At 43.0% G+C, this 13,129-nt stretch overlaps 1 protein-coding gene and 1 long non-coding RNA gene across 2 annotated transcripts; one reads left to right on the top strand and one right to left on the bottom strand.

The window, feature by feature from the left end:
* Nucleotides 1–2,797: 2,797 nt before the first annotated feature.
* Nucleotides 2,798–5,008, bottom strand: LOC124673427. The gene is made up of 5 exons (XR_006992760.1): nt 4,902–5,008; nt 3,444–3,528; nt 3,317–3,348; nt 3,117–3,217; nt 2,798–2,998 (listed from the first exon to the last, which is right to left on the bottom strand). It is a non-coding gene; the product is annotated as an uncharacterized LOC124673427 (long non-coding RNA).
* A 2,964-nt stretch (nt 5,009–7,972) lies between these two features.
* LOC124673567 lies at nt 7,973–8,659 on the top strand. Its single transcript, XM_047209619.1, has one exon. It carries the CDS (start codon nt 7,973–7,975, stop codon nt 8,657–8,659), a length of 687 nt encoding a protein of 228 aa, XP_047065575.1.
* Nucleotides 8,660–13,129: the final 4,470 nt, after the last annotated feature.

Here is a 13,129-nt window from a genome sequence, read left to right as displayed (position 1 = left end):
GAAGCCAAGAAACACGCATCGGCGGCCGGGAAGAAGACTCCCCATGCCTCGCGAGAACCACACCGGATCTCCCCGCCAAAGGTCGAGGAAGAAACGCCGGCAAGACCTCCATCTGGCCACCTCCAAAACTGTCCCAAGCACGCTTCGCAAAGACCTCCAGCACACATACCTCAGCAGCCCCACGCCGTCGATGGAGGGAGCGGCAGCGCGCCGACAGAGAGCCCGAGGATGGAATCCCCACTTGACGAAGATGGCGCCGTCGAATCGCCATCCTCGCGGGGGAACTCCCACGGATCCATCACCGCTGCAGAAAGCACCGGCGAGGAGGGGCTGGATCCGAGGAGACCAAAAAGCTGACCACGCCGGCGCCGCCCCCACGCAAACGCCGCCGCCAGCCACCAACCTCGACACCCTATTTACAGGCCGTCCACCAGATCGGGGGTTCTCCCCATCTTCCGCCGCCGCATCGGACGGAGAAGAGGAGGGGAACCACCGGCGGCGCCGGAGAAACTGGGGGAAACGGAGGTCGACCCTCAAACCCTCTCTCGATTGTAGCACGGGAGAGGATAAGGGAGCTCGGGTAGTTTCTCCCCCCAGACCTTCTTCTTCCACAAGAAAGAAACAAATCGAGTGCCTCGTTCTGGAGACAGACAAACACAAACGGAGGAACGAAATGACAAAAAGGAGATCCAACTGGGGGAGGAAGAATAATATACTTGATATAATAATCGACACTAATAAAAAAAAATATTTATGTCCAGGTGAACAAGATCCTGGCGTTACCTCGGAAGTGTTAGCTGCCAAGAAACCTTCGAAAAGGCGCAAGAAAGCTTCACCTAAAGCTTTGGATAACCAAGCTCCGCAATCCCTGGAAACCGACGAGAGAAAGCAATGTGTCAACACAAGCTACATCAGTTGCGTCATAGATCATAGAAAAAAGAAGTGGAGTGCATGACTAGTGCAAAAACAAATTGGCATGCATTGGAAAAAAGTGTAGCATGACTTGTAACAGAAAATTTTAAAAAGTCTATCCAGTCTACATGTATTGCATACTAATCTTACTTTGTTACTATTACTTTTCCTGTGAAAATCCTATGAAACATTCCTATTCATAGAATGTAATGAATTACTATAGTTAATGATACTCAATAAGGACTGACTTAGCACTCAGTTTAGTTGAAAACAAGGTTCCCTGTGCTTAGAGCAAGTTCAGAGCATACACAGGTATTCTAATAGTTCATGCTACAGCGAGGAGACAACAGATCAGCGAGGAGCAACTTAATCAAATGATACTCACAGTGTATCATTTAAGTTCAATGGGGCCAGCTGAGCCTATAAGTAAGCTGGTGATAGAGTAGAACTAGATATATAAAAAAATAAATCTATTTCCTGACAAAGGCATGAACAAATTTTAAGGGTGGATGGTTTCAAAATTCGTGTTTAAACAATGACGGAAAGACTGATACTACTAAATGAGAACTGAAAGTACAGCATTTTAGGATTATAGTGTAAGGAAAGATATGCTGAAAAAATAAATAAAGCAGCAATGTTAGAATGACAAGGCAAAAAACATACATTAGCAGTAGGCAACGGTCAATCTATTCTAGACCAAAATGCTGAAAGCATAACATGGACAATACCTAGAAACTGAGAAGCACCATCAAAAATCCAAAGTTTTCTCATCTTGGAGGCAGTGATAAGTGAATGAATTCCGGTAAAGATTATGGCAATCTGGCACAGTCTGTTAAGAAGTACACTGTGAGTAACCTTCAACTTTCAAATGAAACATTGAAATAACAACAGGTAATGCTGACATGCTGAACTCCTAAACAACAAAAGACAGAATACCCATGCATGGTCCCTCCTCCATCTCCCGGGTTTGGAACCAGCCATGCAACTTAAAGTATAACGTTCTGCCCACTGAAGAAAGAGACTAACAATGATAAGAGGAACAATGCATGTCCAAACTGAGAAAAAGACTGACGAAAAAGACTGACAAAGATTATAACTGAACACTAAGAATGACTATGACTGAAGAATGATGAAATTTAATCAAATGAAACTTAAAACTGAAACTTATAACTGAAGACAAAATAACTATCACTGACGAAAGAGACTGACAAAGCTTATAACTGAACACTAAGAATGACTATGACTGAAGAATGATGAAATTTAATCAAATGAAACTTAAAACTGAAACTTATAACTGAAGACAATAACTATCACTGACGAAAGAGACTGACAAAAGACAATGACAATAATTGAACAGTGAATTAAAATCTATCAATGACAAAACTGAGAAAAGAAAAAGGAAAGACAAGTAAAATATAAACTGATAAAATTAAAACTCATACCGTAGCCCTGCCTCATAGAGTCTCTGATAATGTAGAAGAGCATTATGAGTCAAGTTCTTGTCCAGAATACCAAACTACTACTGTGGGAAATGATGTCAACATAAAATACTAATCCAATCTGTTAGTGCAATAGTTGCAGAATATGAACTATACAACATATACGTGATACCAAATTAGTAAACATTTCGGAAAGCCTGCTTTACAAGGAAACACAATAAACAACCAGGAGTTTACATTCTATGGCATAGTTCAACTAACACATAATTTCTCAAAATTACATCATAATTGCAAACTAAAAACCGCTGTCCGCGCATTTACATACTGAATTCCTACCAGGTATCATCATCGTCTATAAGTACTGATGAAACTGCAAATTTACAGCTAAAGAAGCAACAACAGCAATGTCAAAAATAACCGATGTAAAATCTTCATATTCTACTGCTCAGGCTTCACTTATCAGGCTTCACTGAGAATAGAAATCTGTAACTACTCTCAAATCTGCTTCATTTTCACCAAGGAAGTAAAGCTTGATTGCATACTGAATCCTTATGTTCAGGATGTCATTGTCAGAAAAATACGTGCGCAGGTCAAGAAATGGCTTCCAAATCTCCATATATTTCATTGCAAAAATACCACAGTCATGCCTGTTAATGGCAAAAAACACGACAAGGACGTTAAAGATAATAACTACAGTAACAAAAAATAGAGAGATAAGTTATATAATTTAGGCTAAACAGTAACAAATTTAAGTAAAAATCTTACGGCGTCTGTTGCTTAGGCACATTGGGATACATGACTTTGAAACTTGCAAAATTATGCTCTTTGTTTATTATCAATTCCCAAAGGTGGATGAAATTGTCTACCTGCATACAAAATAATACAATAAACAGTCAGAGAAAATAACAGAAGGAAGCATAATCAGAAAATAAATAAAAGGGAATTCCTAAAAAATTAAAACTAACCAGATAGTGTCTCTTGGTCTATATTCCAAACCCTGTACACAAGAAAGAGAAAAAGCATACCACAGCTTAGCCATATAAAAACGCAGACGGGAGAGCATGAATACAAAAATACAAAGGTAGATCTCACATCACTGTCGCTATACACACTGTCTCCTTCAATGTCCCCATCATCAGAATAATACTTTCCATGGTCAGCTACATCATGACAAAATCTGCAAAAGCAAAAGTACTTTAGCGCATTAAAAAAAATCCCTATGTAAGCATGAAACTGTAAAACTAGCACACGAAGTTACAGCATAAGAAAAGGGAAATAAAACATCAATATTATTATAAAAAAACATTCCTATTCCTCTATATAGCATGCTGGCTCGTGTTTCACAAATTATTATAAAAACCATCCCTATTCGTCTATAGCATGCTGGCTCGTGTTTCACAAATTATTGGGCTAACTTACATATTAAAAATGAGCAGCCTAAGCAATTCAAAAGCTATAGTCAATCAGAAATGCTCATAGTAAAATGCCAATGCTGTTTCAGGAAAACAAGTAGTTGCTACAGAGGAATACACAGTAATTGGCTGAGCATCCATCTATATAAGTCCTCGGTTTACAAACACTCAAACCATTGGCAAACAAAAACGCAGCAGCGCAGTGGTCTTTGTCCATCAATATTGCATTCATGTTGACACGTATTTCACAAATCATAGGCACAACTTACGTAGAACAAAACGACAATAACTTTCATATCATATTGAGAAAACATGGATACAACAACTACACTTTGGCTCATGATTTCCCCACAAATTTACCAATTATCGCACAAAACAAACACCATTTATTCAACAGACTCAAGCTGTGCTTATCCAACACTGGGAATAGTAGAATCCACAAGGAAGCTAGCTAAAAACTCATTGTGCAGAGGAAAAATTGACTAAACGACAGACCAACATCCAGGCAGAAAACCTAAGTTAATAAAATGACATAAAATACAGTATAAACAACCATAAAAAGAAGTCCTAATAAAATTTGTCAGGCCGAGAAATGGATGGAGATTTAATAGATGGCAAATACATAATTTGTATAACAGATACGAGTTACAGCCATGAGCACTTGTTCATCATTGATATCTGAGCAGCACCTAGCTCTAGTAGTTTTGAGAGCACACCAACGGTTACAGAATCCTCAAACACATAATATTTTGTAATACTGACAAAATACAACATAATACGAATCCCCACATCTGCAGCACCACCTACATACAGTATAAAATTCGCTATACAAATCACAAACGAAAACACTAGTGGGGGCTCGCAGAAGATAACAACAGACGAAATCACACAAACCGCCAATCAATTTCTCTAGTCTAAGCAGAAATCAAACAAAATCGTGGCCGCCATCCTTCTCCCTAACAATCTCTTGGCCCGGCTCGCGTCCTTCACCCCTAATCTGTTCAGGGACGCGGCTCTCATCCTTCTCCCCGCTGCGTCCCACAACCTTCTCCCTAGATTTCTCGCGGTCGCGGCCCTCATCCGAAATCCCGCAGGCAAACGTGAACTGGAACACGGAGCGGGGGCGAGAAAAACATACCTCCGCCGGCGAAACCTCCTGCCTCCGCCGTCCCTGGTTCTCGACCTGCCTCCGCCGTCCCTGGTTCTCAACATCCGGCGAAGATGGCTGGCGACGGGAGGAGGATGGATGGCGACGGGAGGCGCCGCCCCGTCTTCGACCCCGCACCCCTCTCCTATCTCGACCAGCACCAAAAAGAAACTAACGGAAAAGAAACGCACGCGGCCAAATACTAAAAATTAATTTCAAAATGACACAGCTAACGGGTCTCCAAGCGGGTTCGGATCCTTCACCAGAAAACAAAATCCAGGAAAATACATGGACACGTGGGAGACTGGCGCCCGAATCTCAAAGACACACGTACGGTCCAAAAAACGACTGTAAACCAATTGGAAATCAGCTAGCTGTTGTTTAGCAGATCCGTTCTAGAATTAGAGAAAAATCGAGGCTACATTTTACAATTAAGCCATTCTAGAATTAGAAAAAGAAACCATTCATCCTTTTGCGATCTGATTTCGAAATTCAAAAACAGCATCAACTGACTCGCCTCCCTGTTCGAGAGCTCGACCTGCTCCACATGATCAGCTGATGGCCTACACGTTGGAAAGCTCCATCTGCTCCAACTCTCACGTCACAGTCTTGGCCGGAAGAGGACCCTCTTCTTTGATCCCGGCTTATGTTCTTAATTTCTTGATAGCCAGATTTAACTGATAAATTAATTAGGATTAATAACAAATTACCAAGTTGTTATGAGCCTTGTTTTGGCAAAAATCAAATTAGCCTTTTTTTGGCACGTAATACATGTCTCACTTATAAAATAAAGATCAAGCCATGTAAACATCAACATGACAAAACTGAAAAGATAGGAGAATCCTAACTTATGCAAAAAAGAAACCCTCATCTACAAAGGAAAATTTAGACCAAAGAAAACCCTAAGCAACATATCAATGTGTGCCACTCGCCTTCGGCGCCAACCGTGGCGGCCACCAAACGTAAAGTGGAGAGATCACCTCTTCACCTGAGCTCGAAGCGGGTCTATCGCTGATCAACAACTTTGCTGACCTCCAAAGTATGTAGCTTGCTAACAACACATTCATTGCCATTGAAAGAATCTGGCTAGGGCAGCACACCAAATACGCCATCAAATTCCATATCTTGCACCCCGCGCGACGATGCCGGAGGAGGAAACTAGGCCTGGCAAACAAGAAGTTGAAAGCCACTTCTTGGGCTTGGTCACATGCACCGAAGGGGAGGCTTAATTTCTACCCCACTAAAAATACCAACATTAAAGCATCTCCAACCGCCTTCGTATATTTGGCTAGAATTGTTATAAACAGAAAACTTGGTATATTGGTTCCAAATTGTTGCTCCAGCAACTTTGTATAAATGGTCCACACAATTTTTTTTTAGCAAACTTGGTATATTGGACCCTCAACTTGATATATTTGCAAAGTCGACTTCGTGTATCTCCCGAAAGAGCCAAATTGTGATTTTTTCGGGAAAAATCAGACCTGAAACCTTTTAGATTATAAGAAATATTTAAATTGGAAAAAGATACAAAAATTTGAAATTTTCTTGTATTTGAAAATTTTCTCAAATTCAAAATGTACTTGAATTGAAAATTGCTTGAATTTAAAATTTTCCTAAATTTTAAATTTGCTCCAATTTAAATTTTGCTTGAATTTAAAAATTTGCTCGAATAAGAAAAATATGTTAAAAATAGAAAAAAGCAGAAAAAGGAAAAACGGGAAAACTAAAAAAAAAAAGAAAAAACCGAAAGAAAAAAGAGAAAACGAAAACCAACAAAAAATTGAAAGAACCAGAATGAACCATAGAAAAAAAAGAAAAACCCGAACCAGAAGGGCTGCAACCCGCTCGCTCTAGCGCTCGCGCGTGCATTTATCCGCCGCGCTACGGTGCTGGAATAGAGATTGGCGAGAGAGAGGGCATCGAGGGGAGGCGATTCCTATACGTCGACTAGGTCGGCGGCTACTCCGCACCGCACACCCCTGGCCGGGTTTGGGCCAGGCCTATTTAACAGTTTTTTCCTTAATTAGTCCGGTTTCCTAGTCGAGTTTTCTATTCCGGTTTTCCTTTTTTTGGGTTTCTTGTTTGGTTTTCTATTTCACCGGTTTCAAGATTTTAAAAATGTTTAAATTCAAAATGTTCAATTTTCGTAAATTTCCATTTTTTCAAATTTTCGAATATTTTAAAATTTTGAAAATATTCATATATGGAAATTGTTCAACTTTTTAAAATATGAAGATTTAAAACTGTTCAATTATAAAATGTTCAATTTTCGAAATATTCAGATTTGAAAATTTGTTCAAATTTCGAAAATAGTCAGGTTTAAAATTTGTAGAAATTTTGAAAATGTTTAGTTTTAAAATTTATTTAAATTTTAAAAATGTTAAAATTTTAAAATTGTTCAAGTTCAAAAAACGTTCACATCTAGAAAAAAATTTATATTTCTTTTTCAAAAATAATCAGATTTTTGTAAACAGGAAAAAAATAAAAAATAGAAAAAAGGAAAAGAAGATATTACCTGATCCAGCTGCAGTAGACGCTCAGTTAGCTATCTCGAGAGCGTCGATTTTAATGGAGCCGGTAGGTGTAGGTGTCACATCTACCATCCACTCTCTGCTTTGAGATTGGTGAGGCTTTTGATATTTGTCTAATATAAAACTAATAATTGAAACATAAGTGAAACTTTTTTGAAACTAAAGTGATACATGGAAAATATTGTGAAACAGTCTGATAAAAAGTGGAACTGATGACATCATTGCTGACGTCACTACGGTTTGTTTTACAAACATATTAATGTTTCAGTTATGTTTCAATTATGTTTCAAATTTATTTCACAATTTTGTGACAAAATTGGTCAGCACATGACTGACGTCATTGCTGACGCCACTGCCGTAGGTACCAGCGCCATTAAAAACAAGTTTTCGTAGCTATCTCCTCTTGTGTCGCGCGCGAGCCATGGCCGCACTGTTTGCGCTACTTCAGTACTTCTTGTGCTCGCCGTATCTGGAGGCGCCGCCGGCGACGATGACGCTAGGCTGCCCCGGCTCAAGCTCCGAGACGTGTCCATGAACGGCTGCGGGAGCGACATATCCCACTCCCAGCGGCGCTTCCTCGTCGGTGGCGGCGGCGGGCTCACGTTCTTCTGCCCGGACGAGGCGTGGCAGGGGCTCGTGGACCTCATGTCCAAGAACGGCTGCGGGAGCTTCGCGGGCCTCCTCTCCGCGACGGCGAACGCGGCCGAGATCTTCCACGAGCACCTCCTCGGCGGCAGCGGGCTCACGGTCTTCTGCCCCGACGACAAGGCCGTCGCCGCGTTCGACCCCACGTTCCGGACCCTGGCCGCCGACGACCGGCTATCCGTCCTGCTGTACCATGGCGTGGCGGCGTGCTACGGCAGGGAGCGGTTCAAGGGGTTCAACTATGTGTCGGTGAACACGCTGGCGGAGGACGCGGCGACGAAGAAGAACCAACCCATAACAGTCCTTGACGAAGGGGGCGCACTCGAGCTGTGGCCGGCGCCGCCGTCGTACCCGAACGGCGCTGCATGGGTGACCAAGACGGCGTCGGAGGAGGCCCCCCCTCGCCGTGTACCGTGTACGTGGTGGACGCCGTGCTGCTGCCGAGCACGCTGGCGTGCATCGGGTATCTGGGTTGGCTGCGCTGCTGCATCGCCCTATTCCCGGACTGGATTGTTCCGGTCAGCATCAGCTGTGTGGCAGGGAGTGTGGTGGGCGTCCTGCTCGGAGTTCTGATCGTCGAATTCCTCGACCCCATCGACTGAGGCAGCAGGGAGGAGGGATGCACGAAGACGGCCCGTTCTGTGAATACGTTTATCTTGTGGACTTTTTCTTCAGCTGCAGCTCACCTGCACCTGCATTAGTGCATACTAGGCTTTGCACACCGTAGTGTAGGTGTTGGACTTGATACAGGTAATTTTTTGAGTTATTTGACGGTACATCAGAAGGAAATCCAGTGGTCCAGATCGATAATAGTACTGCTACGCAAAGATTATGTGTAGTATATTTTAGCGTGTAGGGTATTTTTGCGTAGTACATTTTACAATTAATCCGTTCTAATATTAAAAGAAGGAAGAAACCATTCGTCGCACGATCTAAGTTCAAAATTCAAAAACAGCATCAACTCAATTGCCTCGTCGTTCGAGAGCTAATCTGTTCCACCTTTCCTCCAAGAATTTGTCTAGGCATTGTCCCCGACACTAGAGTCCGTACTCCATCTCGGCCAGCACAGTATGCTTGCTTCAGGTCTGCATGTTTGTTGAACCATCTCGACAGGAATAGATGTCGTTCATATGCTCGGGAACAAGAAAGGGCCAAGGCCGTGGACCACCACGAGAAACCAAGCTATTTAACTAAGTGGAGCTTATTTGAGGAGACCAATGGCAACCCGGATTAATTCCTTCTTAATTCCTTGATTGCTAGAATTAACTGATAATTTAATTAGGATTAATAAAAGAATACCAAGTTGTCCTTGGGCTTAGTTTTGCCAAAATCAGATTAGATGTTATTTTGCAAGTAATACATGTCTCATTTATAGAATAAGACCAAGTAATAAGCCACGGAAACACATACGACCTAACAGAACTGAAAAGATAGGAGAACCCAAACTTTTGCAAAAAGAACCTTTGGCCAAAAAGGTTAATTGCAATCCATACCAAAGAAATCCCGAGCAAAATATCAACGCATATCACTCGCCTCCCGCACCAACCATTGCGACCACCCAAGGGAAAATAGAAATATTACCCCTTCACCTCAGCTCGACGCGGCTCCATCGCCGGTCAGAAGAATTGCCAACCTTCAAAGTAGTAGCTTGCCAAAGGCAAAGCAATTTTCATTGAAAGAATCTAGCCGGGGCAGCACCCTGGAAACGCCATCGAATTCCAAATCTGGCACCCCCAACGCAAGGAGGTTGGAGGAGGAAACCATGCGTGCCAGCCTCTAACAACGAACCCAACGCAAGATTCTCCATGTTCAAACTGTAACCAACGCAACTACCTTCTGCACTTACTCTTGGACAACCTCTTGAGTTCCACTCCAACGCTAGAGCGAGCACCATCGAATCGATGGAGCCCGAGGACCCAAGTCCACCACAAGAATGTCGCCAGCCACGCAATCCCCGCTTAAACAGACTAGCACCCAGAACAGTCGCCGACCACATTGTAGAACACATCGGAGAAGAAACTGGAATAGTTTTATTCATCGCCGCAGTCACCTTCGCCGAAACCAAGACGAGAGCGGCCAAAATCAAATTAGCCATTGTATACACTTAATACTACACCCTAAATTATGTAGTATCCTGTACGGTGGAAAATCTCATTTTTCTTGTTGACTACAAAATCTCATTTTTCTTTTGAGAATCCACATTAGATATGCACGTCTTTGTATTAAGCTCCAAGGAAAACTTATACTACTGTAGTTTGTTACAAACCAAGGAAAACCACAAAAGAGAACTGCAATGCTCAAGATCCCAGGTGGACACTCAGCAGGACACCAATGCAATCCAGTCGTTGTCCATCCGAGGGAAAATTGCACTCTCCACCAGGCTCACCTCAAACCGTTGCACATGCCACCACATCGACAGAAATTTTGCACATTCCACCATGTCTACACCTAATCCTTTGCATTCCAGTCTAATCCAATCGATAAAGAAATCTGGGATGACCTGAGACTTGATAGATGTTCGGTTGATGTAGGAAATATCATGTGGTGCTATCTCGATGCCCCACTGAGACACACGACCTGTAGCATCTGGATTGGTGAGTATATTCTTCAACGGAGCTTCGGTTACGATAATAATCGGGTGATCGGAGAAGTAATGCTTCAGCTTTCGTGGTGTCATCCATACAGCATATGCCAATTTTTGGTAATATGGATACCGTTGTTTTACTGGTGTAAGTACTTCGATGCGGTAATAAACAAGACATTGTACGCCGTGAACTTTCCCTTCTTCCGCACGCTCGACAACAAGCACAGTGCTGACGACTCGACTGGTTGCCGTGATATATAGTAACATCAGCTCCCTGTCATGTGGAGTAACGAGGACCGGAGAAGTCGACAAAACCTTCTTCATATTGTCGAAAGTGTCTTGTGCTTTGTCCACTCGAATTTTTCTGATTTCTTCATCAACTGATAGAAAGGGAGGGTCTTTTCTCCCAGTTTTGCAATAAATCTACTAAGAGCTGTGATAACGCGTGAAGCACACGTCCGTTGGGAACCCCAAGTGGAAGGTGTGATGCGTATAGCAGCAAGTTTCCCTCAGTACGAAACCAAGGTTTATCGAACCAGTAGGAGATGAAGGCCACGTGAAGGTTGTTGGTGAAGGAGTGTAGTGCGGCGCAACACCAAGGATTCCGGCGCCAACGTGGAACCTGCACAACACAACCAAAATACTTTGCCCCAACTTAACAGTGAGGTTGTCAATCTCACCGGCTTGCTGTAAACAAAGGATTAAACGTATGGTGTGGAGAATGATGTTTGCTTGTGAAGAACAACAGAGAACAGAGATTGCAGTTGATTGTATTTCAGATGTAAAAGAATGGACCGGGGTCCACAGTTCACTAGTGGTGTCTCTCCAATAAGATAAATAGCATGTTGGGTGAACAAATTACAGCTTGGGCAATTGACAAATAGAGAGGGCATAACAATGCACATACATATCATGATGACTACTATGAGATTTACTTAGGGCATTACGACAAAGTACATAGACCGCTATCCAAGCATGCATCTATGCCTAAAAAGTCCACCTTCGGGTTAACATCCGCACCCCTTCCAAGTATTAAGTTGCAAACAACGGACAATTGCATTAAGTATGGTGCGTAATGTAATCAACACAAATATCCTTAGAAAAAGCATTGATGTTTTATCCCTAGTGGCAACAAGACATCCACAACCTTAGAACTTTCTCGTCATCGTCCCAGCATTCAATGGAGGCATGAACCCACTATCGAGCATAAATACTCCCTCTTGGAGTCACAAGTATCAACTTGGCCGCAGCCTCTACTAGCAACGGAGAGCATGCAAGATCATAAACAACACATATATGATAGATCAATAATCAACTTGACATAGTATTCCATATTCATCGGATCCCAACAAACACAACATGTAGCATTACAAATAGACGATCTTGATCATGATAGGCAGCTCGCAAGATCTAAACATGATAGCACAAGGGGAGAAGACAACCATCTAGCTACTGCTATGGACCCATAGTCCAAGGATGAACTACTCACGCATCAATCCGGAGGCGGGCATGATGGTGTAGAGTCCTCCGGTGATGATTCCCCTCTCCGGCAGGGTGCCGGAGGAGATCTCCTGAATCCCCCGAGATGGGATTGGCGGCAACGGCGTCACAGTATGTTTTCTCGTATCGTGGCTCTCGGTACTAGGGTTTTCGCGACGGAGTGAATAAATATGCGAAGGGGCAGAGTCGGGAGGCGGCCGAGGGGCCCACACCATAGGCCGGCGCGCCCCCCTCCAGGCCGCGCCGCCTTGTGGTGTGGGGCCGCCTTGGCCCCTCTCCGTATCTTCTTCGGTGTTCTGGAAAGCTCCGTGCAAAATAAGACCGTGGGCTTTTGTTTTGTCCGATTCCAAGAATATTTCCTCTGTAAGATTTCTGAAACCAAAAACAGCAGAAAACAGGAACTGTCGCTTCGGCATCTTGTTAATAGGTTAGTGCCGAAAAATGCATCAAAATGATATAAAGTGTATGTAAAACATGTGAGTATTGTCATAAAACTAGCAACATAAGAAATTATAGATACGTTTGAGACGTATCAAGCATCCCTAAGCTTAGTTCCTACTCGCCCTCGAGTAGGTAAAGGATAACAAGGATAATTTCTGAAGTGACATGCTGCTATCATAATCTTGATCAATACTATTGTAAAGCATATGAGATGAATGAAGTGATTCAAAGCAATCACTACAAGAAAAGTTCTGATAGACAACGTCTCAAAATCGTCCGCTAAGGGGTATTTTTCGTCGCCTATGGGCCTAACCCAACGATATGGGTTCTGTTGTGGAAACTGCGTCAAGCAAAGTCCTACGACGATTTTTTCGGTCCGTCGCGCTTGGGCGCCCTTCCGCCACGGAAAATCGGACCGTTGCCCAAGTGTTTCCGGGAGCCCGTTGACTGCTGACTGATGGCGTGTATTTCACACGTTCGTTGGGCAACCCCAAGAGGAAGGTATGATGCGCACAGCA

Source organism: Lolium rigidum, chromosome 7, assembly GCF_022539505.1.
Source record: "Lolium rigidum isolate FL_2022 chromosome 7, APGP_CSIRO_Lrig_0.1, whole genome shotgun sequence".
Classification (NCBI taxonomy): Eukaryota; Viridiplantae; Streptophyta; class Magnoliopsida; order Poales; family Poaceae; genus Lolium; species Lolium rigidum.
The sequence above is the reverse complement of the archived record's forward strand: the minus strand, read 5'-3'. Positions and strand labels throughout refer to the sequence as shown.

What these genes read in the sequence shown, in the direction of transcription:
- LOC124673567 (XM_047209619.1), top strand. Translation starts at nt 7,973, where the DNA reads ATGAACGGCTGCGGGAGCGACATATCCCACTCCCAGCGGCGCTTCCTC.